Below are 21,121 nucleotides of genomic sequence, written 5' to 3' on the forward strand. Positions count from 1 at the left end.
CCAACAATATAAAATAAACTCTAGGTCATGTAAAACAGCATTACTAGCAAAAAGCTTTTTTGGAATGGCACCAAGAATTTACAATAAACTGCCAAAAGAGATTTTAAAAATTAATGATTTAAAGAAATTTAAAAAAATGTTGTATGATTTCTTAATAACTAAAGCGTACTACTCAATACAAGATTTTTTGTCAGACTCAGGAAATTTTATTACCCTTTAATATGTAGTGTTATATTGTATGTCATGTCTTCATTATTCACCATAGATTTAGTTTGTAAATGCGTGCTACATGTCCTCTGTAGCTATTTGTATGCCATGTGGCGTAGCATAGTGATACTTTATTATAAATTTAAGACCTACTGTTGTACATACCTATGTTTAACAAATAAATAATTTGGAATTTGGAATTTGGTGTGGTGCTTAGCTATACTATAAGATATCTGTCGGAATCTTACGGTATATCAATATATTATGGCTCCGTCTGTGACGGGCTTTATATTTGAATACTTGTAAATAGCAGACCTATACCTATTTCATTTTGAGCATCTGTAACAACTCTCCATAAATAGAGTAATTTAACTTCGTTCAATAAAGCTTAATGCAGGGGTTCCCAATCTTTTTCAACATGCGGCGCAGTTACAAGTTTAGTATTTTGCAACGGCGCCCTTGTAAATTTAAAATCACGGTCGAAAAAGAGTGACACGACGCTATATTATTTACCGATGCGAGCGCTCAAATAGGTACCCGCGAATATTTGTGGTTTCGGATAATGATAGAACTCACGGCGCCCCTTTTTACTTTCTACGGCGCACCAGGGCGCCGCGGCGCACACTTTGGGAACCCCTGGCTTAATGCATTAAGAGTAAGACGAATGACGTCAGTTGCACAATGTTGCATGCTTTAATCTTGGAAGATTCGAAGCTCGAGGCGAGCTTGCAAAACGTGTCTTTTGTAATAGGCAGTCTTACTTTATGTGCTTTAAAAGTATATGAATGAACTCTACCATTCGTCCAAGAAAATTAAATAAAACTGCTCTACAACATGCTTTATTCAACTAAATAAGCCATAAATAGGTAACCTTCTATAATCGCAAAAGCGTGACACTCTGACATACAAGTGGCATTTGAACAGCATGCCAAACAAAGAGATTATTTTGAAGTATTTTAAGTTCGAGTTTAAGCCTCACCTCTCTCGAACAAGGCCGGCCTAACCGCGCGGCTGTCAGATGCCTTTGTATTTAGGTATAGCTTTCGATTTCGTCATGTCAAAATAAATAAGAGTTAAAGTGAGTAATGGGCTATCTTAGTGCAGGTGGAAGATAATTTATTACCTGTCTACACGGGAATACGAAACATACAGACAAGCATAATTCATCCAAAAGTTTACTTCAGTTACGTAGTTATGAACTTTCAAACAATTACTTATGCTAATGCCTACAGTACTTTGCTCATTATTCTCATAAGTGTCATATTCGCACACGTGAGCGAGTTCCGTGAATCCGTGTCGTTTGCTATAGTTACAGAAAACATACTCAATGAGCTACGGTCATGGTTGTAAAATAAATAAACTTTCCATGATTTAGAAATCATCGAACGTTGGAACGTGCTTGAAGGAAGTGGAACGGTTTATTTAGGAAATGCACGTTTAAATGCCGCGATCCTACCTAGTGCGGCGTTTGCGAATGCAGCAGCGTGCACTTGTCGCGACCTACATCCCGGCACGTTCGGCGTCCGCGCCCGCGCCCGCGCCGCGCGACTATACACCACCTGCCATTCGTCTGCGCATTACGATTCGTTACAAAGAATACAATACGGGAAAACTCGGAGTCCACACTCACAGCAACACTGACACTTGTACAGTACTAGGCCTCAAGCCGCACCATTCGATTCCATCGCTCACTATTGCATATTACAACAGCGGACGTTTTGTTGTATATTTGTCGATATTATACTTATTGACGCATGCACATATCGGTATGCTGGTGATCTAGCTTTTAATAGCTTTCTTATAATAATTATTTGTTTTAGAGGGGGGCTAAGTTGTTGTTTAATCGCTCGTGCTCATTTTGTTACCCGAGCAAGCTAAATATTCATAAATTGAACTACGAGCGTAGCGAGTTGTTCGAGAAGTAGAAACTTGAGCGTTGCGAGGGTTTTAAGGCACGAGGGTTAAACAAGCTTTGCCTCCGAGCGAAACACAAAATTTGTCACAACACCAATGCGAGAAAAATACTAACTATGAAATACTAAAAAAAAATAACCAAATCAAATCCAAATGAACGTAATAAAAAATGTATCATTCAAAATCATCATTTAAAGGTCAAATTCCACCAGCTAACATAAGGAAAAACTCAAAATTTGCATCTGATTACTTTGCCCCACATGTGGGTAAATTACGACTTTGTCATATTAACATATATCTAAGGATGGGCCTTGCGGGCACTGAAAATGGTGCTAGTTCAGTGGTGTCACTCAGGAATTCGAGCCAATCGTGCAGTCTAACGCAACCAGTTGCGACCAATGGCGCGCGTGATGCGAACTCATCAACCAATCGCGTTGTGGCGTTATAGACTGCACGATTGACTCGAATTCGTGTGCGTGACACCGCGTAAGGCCCGTCCTTAGATATTATTATGTCAATGCTTTGTTATTAGCTTTTGAACAATCAGGACCAGTTGGTGTCGTGAAAATAAATTAACTCTATCTTATATTAAATAAGAGCTGTAAATATCATATTTAATGCTCTATCTAGCGGATAAGTTATCATATCTGTGAGCGCAACAAAGGCTCGGCGCTGTTCACACCTCTAGCTAGTTTCTATCATGATCTTCAGCGCTAACAATGCGGTCGACATCACTTTCGATCTAAACCTACCTATTTGGTAGTAATCACCGTTGTTGTGCCCGCTCATTTGTGTAAACATTGCCCTAGGTATCAGGCAATAGAGAAAATAATTATGTATCTACCCACTTTTCTCGAAAGTATGTTTGAAAGCGGTAAAACATGGACAATAACCTTAATCGTTCAGGGAATGCAAATTACTGAGCTTTTTGTCGATTATTAATTTTCAATAAAATTTTACAAGTAAAAGTTACTTATACGAGTAACAATACAATTACGGAAAGTGACTGGAATGGACAGCGACCGAACTGCCGACAAAGAAAGCAAGAATCTGTCTATTAAAACTGGAAGTAAGGCGCCCGTGAAAGTCGATAGGTAATTCGTCAACCGGTGATACAGCGATTACTGGTTACTGCATCGACCTATCAGGCTTAACGCACGATACCATCGCATCTTATGCGTTTCTAAGTGTTGTCTACATTGCTTGGTTAAATAATAATCTGTAGGTATTTAATAACTGTGTCATTAAAAATCTAATCGTGTTAGACTCATGTCAAACAAAGTAGCTAATCTAAAATCAAATCTAAAAGTTCAGTACGGGAAGTACCTACGGATTCTCAATCAACTTTGGTACAGTGCTACCAATTAGCTCTAAGAGTTAGATAACTGGCAGAAGTTTATCGATTAAACTTCGAGTAGTGTTTTTTTTTTTTTATTTCAACGTGTTTAACTTGCTTTCTATTAAAGGACTTAAGTACTGTTGACATCCTATATCTACACTGAAGAAGCTCATTTTTAAATACTTCTTGTTTGTAAAATATATACTTACCCCCTGTGTCTCAACCGCATCCTATAGATTAACCAGCGAGAATCTGGCGCAGAATCGTCGATTTCTCTTTGAATTACGACGATTTGCCTACCATTTAAATCGTGCAATATTCTACCTACTTAATAATACTATCCATACTACCGACTTCCGAAGTTTCCATGGAAATTACTTTGGAGTACTTACTTTCTGGTGAAATCGTCAATTACTAAAAACAATCCTAAGATGTACTAAGCTACGTTTTAGACATGTATAATATGAATAAATATTTATAATATCATTCATAAACAACATATATTATATTTAACATAGGCGACGAGCGAAACGGATCGATTGATTTGTAGGTAATGTAACCACATGTAACCGAATCATGCTATTGCGGTTACTGTCGTGACTATTTCAAAACCGAACAAAATGACAGTTAGATTAGAACAGAACAGTATTCAGTTGTTTGAGCTGCATGTCGACACTTACCTATAACAAAAACTTCGGTAGCTACAATTAAGTAACAAATTAATAACTATGAGTAGGCACTAGGAACGTATGTAAACTACCTATACTCGTAAGTTCGTTAGGTAGGGAAGGGGTATGGCACCGGATACTTTGGATATAATTGACTATCATTTGGCACGAATGTAATAAAATCAAATAATTAATTTAAAACATAAATCAACAATTGTACGAGTAGGTATACGGGTGAAACCTAGATCTATTTATTAGTTAAACACTACTTTTTATTTTGAATACGAGGAATGCAAACCTACATATGTATTTTGCAAAGCATAAGCTTGTTGCAATTGATTGACGTAACATTCACGAATTTCAATTGTTAAAATTAAAAAACAAAACTGAAACTTGTTCCGATATCACCCCGTCTGCTTCAACCCCAGGGCCATATAAAAAAAAGTATTATGCAACAAATATTTAATTAAACAGGCACTGTTTTGATGTAAATAATTAATAAATGAAATGAAATAAATCATTAGCACGCATATCCTCCAACAGGTAACTGGTTATGAAAAGATCAAACACCTTTATTTTTCTATTTGTCTGATACACCCGTTAAACGAAGGACATCACGGACTGTCCTTTGCATGCATACCGATCTTCCTTCCATCTGTGCTATCTATAATAACTATCCAAAGCGAGTCAGTGATAATTAGAATGTGAAATAGGGAGCTAAGTATCTCGTTTTTAACCCCCGACGCAAAAAGAGGGCTGTTAAAAGTTATACCCGCTATCTGGCCGCGTAGCCAACGTACCAATCGTTAACGCTCGATATCTGTATACGTCTCCCTATCTGTGACGTTTACACAATAACCCCCTTATTCATAAACGTGTATTAAAGTTACGATGCCGCTAATAATCATCGTTTGTCCCTTTCCGATGTATTGGTATGATGGAAAGGGACAAACGATGATTAGCGGCAAAAGTGCAATGCCATCTACCTGCAAGTCGGCAGTCCGTTGCCAACCGTCATGGCGAGCGGACAAATCGCAAAGCACACGATCACAAACTGTATTTTATTTACCACCTTGTCATACAACGGAGCCTAGATGTCACACCATCCTTTCCTCTACACGTTAGGGGAGGAAAGACAATGATATAAGTTTAAGTAAAAAAGATGCCTATAGTAAATGTTTCTGTTATTGTTTAGGCCATAGAATAGAATATACCTTACCTAAATATGTTTGATTAAAAAACCTAGTAGGGGCTAATGCATTCCCTGTGGTTCCAAGAAAACCCATTCGTAAGACATTCGTTAAATTTAAGTATATTACCGACATCTAGAGTAATAGTTATTGCAATCGTAAATAAACTATATTAAGTACACAGTACCTAATATGAAACTCTCTCAGATTTAAGGTAGCTTTATAACGTGGTATTTTGCAATTCGGTCGTGGGCAGATTTTCGATTGGAAACGATAAATATATGTAAACTACCCAATGACGGGCACATTAAAGTAGGCATTTGGTTCTATTTTTGTAAGAAAGTCACTCCTACTACCTTAAAATGAGTTTGAATAGGCCAATGGTCAACCATTGTACGAATATGTATTAGTATAGGTAGTTTACCTTATAAACATTTCTTAGAAATTCTAAGCAAAGTCAAACTTTACAATTTTAGATAGAGTCGTGACTTCAAAGACTTGCTTCATGTCGTGAACTTTAAGAGTTCACCTTGCTGGAAATTGTTTAGTGTTTACAAATTTAATTGCAAGGTGTTGAGAAACGTCGAAAAAAAAAACTATGATCGTTTAACAATAAATAGGTACATGTTAATTAAGTAATTAAGTATATTTTCTTTATTGCAACAAAGACGTTTTAATTTTAATTAGAATCACCAAGTGTCATGAAAAGGCTTTAAATTATTGTTACCTAACGGTGTAAGTAATATTATTTTAGGATAGGTACTCACTTAATTATAAGTAGTATAACTAATTGGTATGCAGAAGAGTGGAGTAGACAGTATTATAATTAATACAAACGTACAGGGTATGTATTGTGTTACTTCGTCACAATCATGTGTGCGAGATGTTACTATTTAGGTATAAGATTAAATATAATGAAAACCATAACTATTTATAATCGAACTTCCCACGAATATTGTAGAAAATAGTTAATAACCGAATAAAATATATGAACCTATTATTTGTTTACGAATATGATCGTGCGTGAAAGATGTTACTGGTGAATTAAATAGACGAATGGCGTTAGAGGTCCGACTGAGTCGGAAGAGCTGACCCGGATCGCAGGCTTCTCCGTTAACGTCCACTGACACACTTCGCGCACCAATTCACCGGAAATGTAAAAATATTGATTCAATTTAATCTGGGCTAACAAAGCCATATGCGAAGGAAAATGCAACGCATTAGTCATAGACTAGCGTAGGTATCTTCTTGACACGTTTTAGTAAACTTTTGTTTAGTTTATAGGTACATGATGCCGATAGCTTATTCCTATTCAAACTCCTACTCGTAAGTCGTAAGTAAATTATATTGTATGCCTGCCTACGTATGTTCATTAGTTAATAAATTGGGTACGTAGATACTCAGTGTCATATAATGACCTTAGGTAAGTTGGTAATTATTTTTGGTAGGAGGTAATAATTAACCTACTGGTACGTACAGAGAGGTACGTACTTAATACAAGGTGCCATTTTAATTAAACTTGTTTTGTTTTCTGCTCTTTTTAACTGAAAAGCAAGTGAAGACGGGGGAGGGGTTTGTGTTGGTGCGACATAAATATATTATTAATTTACAAGTGAAGTAAAACCTATATATATATTTCGGGGATCTCGGAAACGGCTCTAAAGATTTCGATGAAATTTGCTATATGGGGGATATTGCTATAGGTCTTATCTCTAGGGAAACCCGCATTTTTTAGTTTTTATATGTTTTCCGCGCAAAGTACAGTCTCTCAGGTACTATATATATATATGAACCTATATACCACATCCTGGATGACACGAACTATAATGTGTTGGTTGTATTTTTTAGGGTTCCGTAGTCAAATGGCAAAAAACGGAACCCTTATAGATTCGTCATGTCCGTCTGTCTGTCCGATTATGTCACCGCCACTTTTTTCCGAAACTATAAGAGCTATACTGTTCAAACTTGGTAAGTAGATGTATTCTATGAACCGCATTAGGATTTTTACACAAAAATAGAAAAAAAACAATAAATTTTGGGGGTTCCCCATACTTAGAACTGAAACTCAAAAATTTTTTTTTCATCAATCCCATACGTGTGGGGTATCTATGGATAGGTCTTTAAAAATGATATTGAGGTTTCCAATATCATTTTTTTCTAAACTGAATAGTTTGCGCGAGAGACACTTCCAAAGTGGTAAAATGTGTCCCCCCCCGTAACTTCTAAAATAACAGAATGAAAAATCTAAAAAAAATATATGATATACATTGCCCTGCAAACTTCCACCGAAAATTGGTTTGAACGAGATCTAGTAAGTAGTTTTTTTTTAAAACGTCATAAAAATTAAAAAATTTTTTTTTTTTTATCAAACCCATACGTGTGGGGTATCTAGGGATAGGTCTTCAAAAATGATATTTAGGATTCTAATATCATTTTTTTCTAAACTGAATAGTTTGCGCGAGAGACACTTCCAAAAAGCAGACTGACTTTAGCACGATCGCATTTATGTCTGACTTTTCCTCCAAAAGTACATACTTTTAGTCAAATCCTTCAGTATTTAATTGTGCACGGAATGCATGGTTAAAGCTTGAAAACACTTCCTGCTACAAAACTTGTTCGATAAGATCAGTAACCGATCTATAATACTCTGTTACCAATTTATATATTACAGACTTGTCACGCGGCATATCATATTCCGGGTGTCGGCATTGCATTGACTCGAATCGAGAGGTAGTGAGAGGTAAACGCAAAAACTCTAAGGACAGAAACCATGCTTCCACGCAACAACTTATTAGTATAATTATCCACCTTCCAAACATGTATTTAAAAGTACGAAGCTCACTAAGACCGGCATAACATACTTAGCTAAGTAAATACCTCGACACGGTTAGGTAAATATTCTCATGAGAGCGTCGCGTTTTTAAATTAATTCAGAATTGACTCATGTTTGCTAAGCGTACAGCACCATGCCAAACTTAAGTAGGGCGGTAATAGTACATTGTGTACAAGGGAACAAAATTATATACTTACGGCGTGTAGGTACTTACATTAAATCCCGAACTAAGCGAATGATTCTAAAATAGATTCCCGAGCGTAGTGGGGGCGGATCCAAGTATTATTATGTTTTTAAGTATTATTTCAGGTAAAAATAGAAAGCAAAGAAAAAATAGTGTCCTAGTGCAATATAAAATGATTTTTTGTCCAACAAAGAGAAGGTAAGTACTTAAATTTGTTTGGTTAGCTTTGCTATTATACATCTCATGGCGATCTACAAAAGGTCTAATATACGATCAGTTGGATAAAAAGATCAAATATCTTATCGAATACCTTGACTGTACCTGAGTAATTATCTAAATGAATAATGAACCCCAGTCTTGCATTGAGTATATAGTGGGAACGGAAGGGAATGTTTTTTTGCAGGAATACCTACCTACATGGAAAGGGTCGCCAAACTTAAGTAGGGCGGTAATAGTACATTGTGTACAAGGGAACAAAATTATATACTTACGGCGTGTAGGTACTTACATTAAATCCCGAACTAAGCGAATGATTCTAAAATAGATTCCCGAGCGTAGTGGGGGCGGATCCAAGTATTATTATGTTTTTAAGTATTATTTCAGGTAAAAATAGAAAGCAAAGAAAAAATAGTGTCCTAGTGCAATATAAAATGATTTTTTGTCCAACAAAGAGAAGGTAAGTACTTAAATTTGTTTGGTTAGCTTTGCTATTATACATCTCATGGCGATCTACAAAAGGTCTAATATACGATCAGTTGGATAAAAAGATCAAATATCTTATCGAATACCTTGACTGTACCTGAGTAATTATCTAAATGAATAATGAACCCCAGTCTTGCATTGAGTATATAGTGGGAACGGAAGGGAATGTTTTTTTGCAGGAATACCTACCTACATGGAAAGGGTCGAGCCTGTCGGGGCGTGATGATTGGTTCCACTAATAGCTAAGCAATAGATCAAGCTTCATTTGTTAATAAATCTTGTAGGTTTGTATGTAAATTGTTTATTATAATTATAACACTGGAAAGTGGAAAGTCTTTTTGTTGCTCATGAGATGTGGCTAAGTTGTAAATAACTCAAGCCGACAGCTACGGTAGGAAACGGTAGTTAAAAATAAACGGTAGATTATTCAGCCAATTAGGTAGTTATTAAACTTTATTATTTAATAAACTATATTGAATTGTAATGTCAACTAAAACAAATTAAAGTTATATAATTTGCTCAACTAAGAGGTAAAACACAATCGTAGCCATGCAGCATATACCTAATAGTAGATACAGTCAGTATCAAATACAGGTTGGGCAAAAAAAGAGTGATACACTTTGTTTTTTAAATTTTAATTACCTATATTAAGAGCAAAATTTACAAAATATTTTTTCATAAATACATTATTCAGTGTTGGCAATTGTATACGGAACATAATTTCTACCAAATGTCTACCTCTAGCAGCAGACATTTTTTTCTCAAATGTTTGTGTTGTTTAAAACACGGTGTTTCCTCGACTAGTTTCGAGAGAAAGTGACAGTGATTGGCACCCTAATTCCCCAAATTGTGCAGCTCCTGACTTAATACTGTTGGGCTATCTAAAATTACGTGTCTATGCTAACAAGCTAATGAAATTTAAACAGTTGAAACTGACTATCCGACACTTTACTAAGATAACGCCGAAAATGTGCGAAACTATGCTGAAAATTGCGATGATAAGAGCTTACATTTGCCTGCTGGTAGAGTTGGACATATGTCAGATACTATGTTCCGCATGTATTTGCCAACCCTGAATAATATATTTTAAAACAATTCTTATCAATCTTTGAACTTAATATAGTTAAAATTTTACATTTTATTATTTGCCCACCTTGTAAATAGTGAAAGCCAAAGTGACCAAATAAATATACGAGTAAGTATCGCATCATCCACATCCTTATCAATTACTATGGTTAACTGGAACTGGAATAGTTTGACTGGAAGAGATCCCTTTTAGGGATAAGTTAGCCTTTGTACAACACATTTACGATCTGTCTAATGCAATCAATATTTCTTTTTTTCTCGTATGTACTATAAAGTGTTTACTTACTTACTTACCTTATTCCCATTGACCACTATATGACTGTCACTAATGATATTGACGTAGTACTTACCTACATAGTAATTGACCGATCGTTAGCGAAGGTCTCAGTTTTAGCTTGGGAAAAAATGCTTCCGTGTGTGCTATGTCCGGTTGTTCTTTCTCCTCTGCATGGTGTCTGCAGGTCGCAATTCTCGATCGATTCTCGTGAAATTTTGGGAGCAGATTTGATGATTAAATAAAATTTTTGGTCGATTGTTTTTGTTTTTTTTTTTGCAAAATGGCGGAGCCATACATTTATTAAGTCTTAAGCTATGCTCACGAGGTCTACGGGCTCTACAGCTCACAGAACTACTAGTACCTTCTATTTTTAATGCCGATTAATAATTTCAAACCTAAACTCACGAAGGTTGACTTTAAATATTACCTTTCAAAACAAGTTTCGATTAGATATTATCACAAAAATGTATGCACTAGGTCGCAATAGGTATAAGCTCTCCTACTTAGTCTACTCTGCCTACATGCTAAAGAGAAAAGGTACTAAACAACCGTTAATGACTGAAATACCCATGCATATAAAGATCTATCAATTGTATTCATAACAATACTGTGAATCACGCGTGCCTGTATTAATTAGCGACAAAGACAATGATAGAAATCACCGAATCTCACCTCCGACTCCCATGCGTTTTTCGCGGACCGCGGCTTCTCCTTCATGTTTCCAGAGAACGTCATCCCGACCCTTTGTCCGGGCGCCGCACTTACACACCGCGACTCTTCGTAAAAAGGAGCGGTTCATTCACTGTCCACAGTTTAAGGCACACTTATTGGCACTGTCGCTTTCTGTTATCTTTTCGCGGGATCGTCGGGTGTAATGTAAACATTGCGCGGGAGCGGGCGGAGCGCACGCGTGGTCGGGTCGGGGCGGCGCGGCGGACTGGCGCGGACGCGGACGCAGCCGGTAACGGGCACGGACTACAGTTAACTTTCTCTCGTCTCGACCCGGCCGCGCGTCCATAACTTAGGCGCCATCGAAAGTGCTACCACAGCCTCACGGGTCAAAGCCTTCGTAGCATTTCTCGAAACAATACCCTTTGAATGCGATGATAATGATAATTCATTCCGAACTTACCGGGCCCAATTTATGCATTGGAGCTATTGTTTTTAATGAGGTTCTGTACAGTCATCTGTAGAGATATTTGATCCTTCCTATCTACAAATTTATATTCAAGGGAGGTCAAATTTAACTGCAGCATTTTGTATATAAATTGTTATGCAGGGCTTGGAGATAAAACAAAACACAATCGAGTATAAAACTTAATGTATAATCATGGTATTTACAGACTTACCTTATATAAAACAAGTAATTATGGCTATTATAAAATATACTTATTACAACATGTCATTAATAATTTACACAATATTCAAATAAAAGCAACAGTAAACTGATTACTGATGGTAGCAATTTATATATCGTAGTAGCACAAAAGAGACGCGCGATACCGTTGGAAAAAAGAGATTCCATAATTTACATCATAATTAAAATTATATACAGACATGTTCTCATTGGTACTTTGCAATCGGTATTTAAAAAGACTTGTTGCTGATAATACAATTGTATCATAATTCTTGTAACATGATTAACATATTCTTAGGTTTACCACAAATTTATATTTCCATTATAAAAAAGAATAAACACGTGCATAAAATACTTGAATAAGGTATGACATCAAAAATGCAAACTATACGTTTTGCTTTTCATAAACACCCCTGTATACTAAGTATAAAAATAAATTCTCTAGCTACAACACAATTGTTGCCGAGAACGCCTTGTCAAATGTAAGTGTATACACATAAATCTCATTATGGAATACTATCGTTAGCCATGACAATGGTTTGGTGTACACACATATTGCTAACATATAGCACCTTCGAGGTTAACATGTAAGAGAATGTCATAAAACTGTAACAATAACCTAGGAAATTAATTTGGCAAGTGCCCAGGATATATTTGAACAAATGTGCTTACACTAATCGGATACATATCTGGGAGTCGGGATAATCGTCAACATTCTAGGTAACGTATCTAAATAAATATTCAAAACTTTTTTTCATATGTACTTTATACACAATTTAATGTATTGACCATATTCGCTTTGACATTCTCTCTAGAACACCAAGAAAAGAAAGTGTTTTAATAATCCGAGCGAAATACTACAGATAAAAAAGTTGTATCACAATATTTTGGTAAGTATCTATTTTTACTCAAAGTAAAGGTTCTAATTATCAACTATGATCGTGATTGGTACTCGAACGCAAAGGTTTCTATTGAAGCGGCTAAATTGAAGTGACATCGCTGTACGCTACCTTCGTTTGTATATCCTAACTAAACTATGCACATATACGACTTGATCATACTTTTCGTTTCAACAACCCCGTGAATTGAACGCGATGTTTCTTCGATATAACAGCTAAATATATACTCACTTCCCCAACAGTCACTTGAGATATCAACAGTCGCACGATATATCGCAATAACATATATACATCATTATAATGGCAATACATAAGCTAGTTAAAAGAATTTAGTTGAGCCTTAGATCTTTGGAAATCTGAATGTCTTCTTATTAATACAATATCGATTAACGCCTACATTTTATTATAACGTTTTTTATTTGCAAATCTAACAAAACTTTTTAGAAAAATAAGTCGTCATTTTGGCTTCCAATTGTAACTATAATGGAATGGTTTCAAAGTTAACCACCATTTACAACTCTTGTAGCTCTCTATTATAATATTGCATAAAGTAATGTGATTACGAAGTCGCTTAACATGAGAGAGTTATAATTAAATGATTGTGTAGTAATACATAAAGTTATGTTATTGACAATGTTATGGTCGGTGTAGGAATGGCCGCGGCGACGCGACCACGTACTCGCCAGTACTGACACCAACACAGTTATTGATCTTTGGTCGACCTTAAGTCCTCCCAATAAAGTCGACAAAAGGTCAGTTAACTGTGCCTTACGATGGTGCCGTACCGTGTGGTCTACTAAACTTGGTTAATATTCACAAGTATACGCTTGACTTTAGTATAAAGCACGTCACAAAATGGCACCGCTACTAAACATTGCGATATAAAATGATTTTTAATACGAACTCTAATAATGAGTTTATACATACTAAGAAATTATTAATTAATAAAAACATGTTCTGAACACTAAAGATTTAAAAATTTCATATATTCATATACAAAACTGATATTATTATTGCTCTCTATCTATACTATCAATTTTAGACGATACAAACGTCCTCGAGGAAATAAAAAGGTAGTTCAATTACAACGTACCGCTGATACAGTACAAAACGATAATAATAATCTCAGAAGGCGCGTTTATATTATTTTAACATCTACAACTTTATACCAACTTATTCGATCAATTTACTAAGTCCTTTACGCAATACTTCGTTCATCGTTGAATACTAACGCTAGTCCTAAGTTAGAGCGTCAAGATGTTTAACAAGTTGTTCCCTCCGATTTGCCTGTGCTACCAATTGTCTATGATAAGAAATCTGTTAGTTCGCGCCCTGACGAGTTTCTTCTTAGCTATGATAATGTGAACTTTGACAGTACGCTGTCTGTGCGTTTTGTAATCACTGTGCATTTCCCTGTACTAAAATATGTCGTCGCATTACTAGTTATGCCTTAAATTCTCAAGTGTGAAGGAATTTTGAGTTCAGTCGCTATGTCGTAGTTTGTAAACGAATGTTCAAAGCTACATATATATCCAGCCATTAAAAATGGAAAGGAAATGTCAGGTGGTACATTAGCTGCGACATTTTCAATTAAAGGAATGCTCGAGTTTGAATTTGATATGAATATAAAAAACAATAGCTAAATACGTTTTGAAGTTACATTCTTTTGTAGTAATGGCATCTATGTTCTAATAAGTTTATTGTTACATTACACAGCATCTGGAAGCACTTCTCAATCTCTCGAATGTTGAAATCAATTGTGGATTCCAAATTATGAAACCTACGTTAGTTGGGTTATATTTATTGATTGACACAGTATACCAATATAACAGCTACATCCCTCCGCACCGTCTTGTACACGGTACACGTAGGTCAGTTTGTGTTGAGCAGTGTAATGCAACAACGTGACTACGATTACGTCGCAGGCGATATCACATTGCCTTTATAATGAACTACAAACGTTTCACGATAAAACAGTTTAAATTAGTGGCAGTATCTCATGGCCAACGTTTTAAAATTGCTTTCAACAACAATAAGACACGCGACAAAAGTTAAATTTAAGACGTACGCCCTCAATAAAGCTATAATTTTCAAATTATAGTTAAAATTTATTGTGACCATAAAAAATATATGTGAAATAAATATGATTTAAATCGAATCTAGCTTAATGACTACGGAGCTAATAGCTAGCAATATAAGAAAAAATCACAAATCTACATATGATGGATACGTTTTACATTTCAAAATGATCCACTCGAAAATCTCACCATACATCGAGCTTCAAGCACATAATCTCCATCATAATAATCAGTATCACTAACCTTTCGCGAAGGTCAATTCAAAGAATGTATAGGTACGCTTAGAATACGACTTAACATAAAACGATACAATTAAAGTAATAAAATTGTACTCGGCAATAACTAGGATATTACAATAAAAAGTCAATTAAAACAAGATTGCACTCACTGTACGCATACACAAAATGTAAGTATAGAATGGCGGTACAACGCAACTTTAGAATAATCAACACTTTACCGCTGCGGGCCGGCTGCGGGGCCGCGTCGCTGGCGCGGGCCCGTGCGTCCCGGGCGAGGCAGTAGGCGTCAGGTGTGGCCGGCGTGGCCGGTGTGGCCGATGTGGCCGGTGTGGCCGGCGTGGCCAGTGTGGCCGGCGTGGCCGGCGCGGCGCTCAGCCGGCGCGGCGCGGGGGGAGCTCCGTGCACAGCCGTCATGGTCTGTGGAACCTGCCAACAAACAACCTATTATCCAAGCCATAATTGTTAAAAAATTGTTAATACGATGTATGTTCAAGGGTGTTTGCACAGTGGGGTTTATGATCGGTTAGTGATAGAGTACCTCGTGAGGTGTTTGCTATCCTCGTGGACCGCCATCTCGGAGCTCTTGAACTCGTTGAGCTCGCGGCGGATGGCGGCCTTGTCGCGCGGCGTCAGGCGCGTCCACGGCTTGTCCGCGCGCCGGTCGTAGTCGTGAGCCTAAAGGATCAAGAAAACGGCAAAATGTTAATACTTACAGGATAATCAATCATATCTCGGCGTAGATTCTATGTATGCACTTAAATATTGGGTCACGATTTTAAAGACCTAAACTATAAAATGTGTTGAAAACCTAGACAGATAAAATAAATCTTGTTATAAAGGGTGTTGCGAGTAGGTACTATTAAATTGTCGTCATCATTTATTGTTATTTTCTTTGGCACGCGACCTTTTTGTTTAACAAAGAAACATTACTTTGTTTTTTATCTGATGAGATCACGTCGAAAAAAAAAGGTTCGTGAATTAATTTTGACAAAATTGTTTGTAATCCCAGTGTATAATAACCACAAACACAAACGCAAGTAGTAGTAGTAGTAGTGTATAACGCAAAGTGGTGGTCCTTTTTTCGCCCATCCCTTTTATACCCTCTCTTATGTAACCAACTGATGTGACGTAGATAAATGTGTTTCTTTCTTACTTCGGCGCTTGTGAAAACTTGCGACACGAGTCGGAGAACAATGTACAGGACCTAAAAAGTTAAGGAAAGGTGGAACTACTGATAGAAAAAATCGAGAGCTGTTCAATCCAAATCCGTCTATCTCATTTCGAGATGTGTCCAAAAACATTGGTACAAGATATGTACAAAAACTACAGAATGGTGAGGTATAACTACTAGCAAAAAGCAAAAAGACCCGAACAAAACAAACAGACTAGTACAATCGAGCAGTAAGGTGTTCTAGATCACTGTACACCTTGTGGGTTCAAAAACACGGCAGCTTAATTATTGACGACGAAACGTATTCAAAGGCTGATAATTAAAATCAATACCAGGAAACCAATATTTTTCTTCTCGAAATTTTGTCAAACTGATACATGTATAACAAAAACGCTGAACGCTAACCAGTTTTATTGAAATTCCGTCCTTATTTTTCATGGACTTCATGCATATAACATAACATCGTTATTATAATCAACAAGTTTCGGTAAGTATATTTCTATAACCGAAAGGAAGCATTTCCCGGAAGATCTCGGAAATACATGAGTTAGACAACCGCTGCTACACTTCTCAATAAATGCAAGGAAATGGAAAAGCACATCATAATATAAGTTACTGGTACATGTCAATGAAAATGTAGGATTCTATTTTCTGTATTCCTCCACGAGCGCTTTTTGCTTACATCTCAAATAAGTCTAATTTACGTTCGGCGAACTAATACCATACATGATTCAGCGTAGAGCGTAGGTGAAGTGCGAAAGCGCCTGCCGTCTGAATAAAGCTCAAAGCGGAGGCAAATCTATCCTCTAAATGCTAAAAACCACAGAAATATAAATACAATGATTTATATTGACGATATGTACTACTATTGGTAATTTAGGATACAAGTCGTTTACTGTAAACTATTCATACCTGTGTAACCTCAATGTAATCACTGAAACGTATAATCTTCTTCTCCTTGAGCTCGTCGACGGTCGGTCGAAAGCTAAGTTTGCGAAGAAGGTACCGTTTCTTTTCTTCTTTCTGTTTCTTTTCCTCAGCAGGTGATTGACCTGTAAAAAAATATTTACTGTTAATACAAATATACAACTGACCAACTGTATTTTTTAGCAAGTCACTACTTGTGCCATATTTATACCTATAATTTTTACTGCCAAATCGAGGCATTGACAAAATGAAACTTACATCATTGTTACAGGTACATATCAAATGTACCTCAAAATCAACTTTTATAAAAAATACTTTTTTTTTCGATTTGATTTCTATTCTTGACTTTTCGGCGAGGTTAAATACACACTATAATTTTCTTTTATTTATTAATCTTAGGCTTTAAGATGCTCATTGCTGACGGATTTATCGATATTTCCTTTTGGCAAGCACATCTATTATGGAGTATGTAGGTAAGGAAATGCCATAAAATAAAGATTCCCTTCTTTTAGAGTTATTATTTTCTTTCATTGTCGAAAAATACTTTTGTGTACAGAAAAATAGCCTATTTTCCGAGGCTTCGTATATTTTTATGTTAAGATTCGTCTGCAAAAAAAGTATGAGAACTATCACTTTAAATGAACAAAAACACATCTGAAATGGTTTTTAATCAAGATGGTCACACTTGATTGAGATGACAGAGTTAGTAGAGCGTATCGGGACATATTGTTGTAATGAGAACTACGCCAACGGCAAAGATAATTTACTATAGAGGCGTATTATCAAAGTAAATTTTGTAGTCAACCAAATGTACTGCCATCTTTCGACACATGATTAAAACTTTTAGAACGCCAGTTTACACTAAGCTATTTTTTTGTTTTATTTTTTAAGTCTTAGAATGACATATGGCTATTTGACCCATGTTCTTTCACTGATATGTGTTGTGTTAAATATGAAACGGTGTCGCCATATACTCGAGTATAGCCCAAAAGTATATCTTGATTTTTCGAGGCCAGGGTTTTTCTTAGACTTTATTCATCTTATACGGAGTTATCTTTGGCTAACGGTAAGATGTGATGTTTGGGTAAGATGTGATGTTCTCAAATGTTTTGGCTTATGCACCACTTGTGCTTCTGCAAGTTTTGTACAGCCAGGAACAAAACTAACCGGGCGAGGTATTTATGATAATCTGAACATAATCTTTATCTCTAAACAATAAAGTTGTGTTCAGATCATTTTTAAAACCTCGTCCGTTTAGCCACTTTTGTTCCTGATTATATATATGGGACACTTCATGTGTATGGAATTATAGGTAATTTCTTCGTTGACTCTTGTTTTTTTATAACAAGTAAAATGTGTGTTAGTAATTTCATGCCAGTCATCAAACACAAATGTATTAACCATTTCGGTCGGCAAATAACAGATTTCAATCCATGTATTCCAATGCAAAATGTTTACACGATCGGCAACCTCTGGAGGTTGGACATAGGAAATGAGATGACAGATGATAAACAAAAAATTTACTGGTTAGTATGCTTAAAAATAGCATAACTAGAAGCACGTCGTATTAAATACTGAATCAATACTTAGATAGTCACCATCACATATATATAAAAGCGGCCAAGATGCTCAAAAATATCTGAACATGCACTGCCCTCTCAACCTTTGACAGTAGAGGTGTGTTCGACTGTTTATTTATTTAAATTTTATTGCACAAAATAAAACTTATCGTACCAAAGGTGGACTTAATGCCAAAAGGCATTCTCTACCAGTCAACCTTAAGGCAAAGTAGATAAATTGTGGGCGGTGCTACTAGCTGTTCAGATATTCAAAAGTACTTCGTACGGCGGTTGTACGTACAGTCAAGGGTAAATATATGGGTGCATATAATTTACTCAAAACAATAACATATCCCATAGTTCTTTCACCGTAAAATGGTAAAATTTTTACGCATCGCACACGTGCACCCATATTTTTACAGTTGATTGTACAAGGTACGGATAAGTTAGTTTTGGCTATCAAAAGAAAATGGGAGTGTTGGTGGCTTACTTTTGAGTATATTTCTCTCGACGAGCTCCTCGGCGGTGGGGCGCATGGACAGGCGGCGGATGAGGCGCGCGCCGATCGCCTCCCACGACTCCTGCCGCTCGTGCTCGCTCTGCACCACCAGGATGTTCCTGAGGCCAGACAGACACTTCATCCAGCTGCACGTCACTGACAGAGTGATTCGCACGAGGTTCAAACGAAATCCAAGTGAGGCAGCTAAGGTCGTGAATCATACTGTTACGTTCTTAATACATAGGACGTGTTTTTGCTCTTTATTGGCAACTTTGCACACACACAGAGCCTATCGCACTCAAAGAGCAGCCGCACTTGAAAATTGGTTTGCGATCGTCGCGCTTGGCACTATTAGTTAGCAGCCCAAGCAGGGCGAGAGCCAAATATTCTCAGATTAATGATATTCTGCTGATAACATGAATGTGTGTGAACTTAGTAAGTGACGTAACCAGTCCTAACAATAAGATGTATCCGCTTGGATTGCGTTCGCGCACTGGCGAGCGAAATAAAATTTGCGAAGCTCCACGCCGGGAATGTTTTCATAACGTCCGATTAACGCGAAATCTTGGCTAAGACCCAAATATCGTAGTTCAGGGTAATCCTAATTAATAAACTGTTATATTCGCCTCTATCACACTTCATATCTATTTAAGTGAAATACGGTTCTTCATTTTGTCACAAACTGTTCTAGATTAAAACCGCGGCCTCGTATTATAAGCTAAAGTGGGTTTATAGCTTTGGTCTATCAATGCCAGTGCCAAGAACGCGTCATCAAAGAAACAGAACAGGAAGAAATAAAAGATTGATAACAATGAGTTGGCCTGGCGATGCACACAAAAATAAACACTCCTCGGCATGGATCGCTGATTCGTCGCGATTATCTCCTCCGTTCATTATAGCACGATTGTATACTATTTATAATTATAAGTTTTTTGCGTTTCGTTTGATTGGATTCGTCTAATTGCAATTACAATCTTGAATTGTTGATATTATCCCTTGCTACTGTGAAATCCAAGTTAAGTAGATGAAATTTTCATTATCACGAAATATTAAAAACCGGCCCTACCCTAAGGGCACCCTCTTAGGGCCTACGCTAGCTGGCGCGGGTGCACGGAGCGGACGAGCGGGTTAACGAAAAATAGTATGAGCAACGCTAACTGAAGCGGACGCGTGCGGCGGATTTCACCTACAAATAGCACCCGCGTGCGTGCGCACGCGGCGGGCGTCCGCGTCAGCTAGCGTAGGCCCTTACGATTGGCTTACTTAGTCACAATCCTGTATACCGGTTAATGAGCTCCTGCCGTTCGAGCCGCAGCGCAAGCTTGATGTTGAGACTCTCTTTGCGCGCGAGCTTGGCGGCCATGTGGTCGCACTCGCTCGCGTGCTGCTCGCGGTCTTCGCCTGTGCCCTCCCATGGACGAGCGTCCTTGTTCTTCGCGTTCTCCACCCGCACCGGCAAAACCAGGACCTTCCCTAAGGACGCCTTTGCGATTGGCATGATTACTTATAATTCTGTGTACCTGTTAATGAGCTCCTGCCGGTCGGGCCGCAGCGCGAGCTTGATGTTGAGGCTTTCCTTGCGCGCGAGCTTGGCAGCGACGCGATCGGATTCACTGGCGTGTTCCTCTCGATACTCGCCCGCGCCCTCCCACGGCCGAGCGTTCTCCTTGTTCTCCATCGCGTTGCCCACCCGCACCGGTCGACTGCTGCCGAAACAATAATAGATATCCTTAGTATTATTATGTCTAAGAACGCTTACCTATTACAATTAGGGAAAACGAAAGGAAATACATATTGAAGCTCATATAGCGCAAGTAACTTGTCTGCCACTTATTAATATCATCTTTAAATTTCCCAGTCCCTTTCATTTATAAAATAAAGGCGAGTGAAATGGGTGTTTTATTCTGTGTAAAGTCCAAGTACATGTTTCAGCTTACCGCTTTTATAATTGGTGGATAATGCCTTAAATCTAGAGCTACAGTTGAACATTTT

At 37.3% G+C, this 21,121-nt stretch overlaps 2 protein-coding genes across 10 annotated transcripts in view; both read right to left on the reverse strand.

Annotated features, from left to right (window-relative positions):
• LOC133521310 (atrial natriuretic peptide-converting enzyme-like) overlaps positions 1-11,497 on the reverse strand; it is a 52,715-nt gene extending 41,218 nt beyond the window's left edge. The window contains exon 1 of one of the 2 annotated variants that reach the window (XM_061856201.1): positions 11,073-11,497. In XM_061856201.1, coding sequence (XP_061712185.1) covers positions 11,073-11,135 — 63 coding nt within the window. In that variant the 5' untranslated portion in view covers positions 11,136-11,497. The remainder of the gene's footprint in view (positions 1-11,072) is intronic. The other variant, XM_061856202.1, reaches the window with a different exon arrangement.
• A 209-nt stretch (positions 11,498-11,706) lies between these two features.
• Positions 11,707-21,121, reverse strand: part of LOC133521312 (phosphatase and actin regulator 1-like) — a 94,129-nt gene continuing 84,714 nt past the window's right edge. For 7 of the 8 annotated variants that reach the window (XM_061856205.1, XM_061856204.1, XM_061856210.1 and 4 more), the window contains 5 exons: positions 20,650-20,835; positions 19,121-19,248; positions 17,057-17,196; positions 15,512-15,648; positions 11,707-15,399 (listed from right to left, as the gene is read on the reverse strand). In XM_061856205.1, the coding sequence (XP_061712189.1) occupies positions 15,384-15,399; positions 15,512-15,648; positions 17,057-17,196; positions 19,121-19,248; positions 20,650-20,835 (607 nt within the window). In that variant the 3' untranslated portion in view covers positions 11,707-15,383. The remainder of the gene's footprint in view (positions 15,400-15,511; positions 15,649-17,056; positions 17,197-19,120; positions 19,249-20,649; positions 20,836-21,121) is intronic. The other variant, XM_061856207.1, reaches the window with a different exon arrangement.

The sequence above is a fragment of the Cydia pomonella genome, chromosome 9 (assembly GCF_033807575.1).
Source record: "Cydia pomonella isolate Wapato2018A chromosome 9, ilCydPomo1, whole genome shotgun sequence".
Classification (NCBI taxonomy): domain Eukaryota; kingdom Metazoa; phylum Arthropoda; class Insecta; order Lepidoptera; family Tortricidae; genus Cydia; species Cydia pomonella.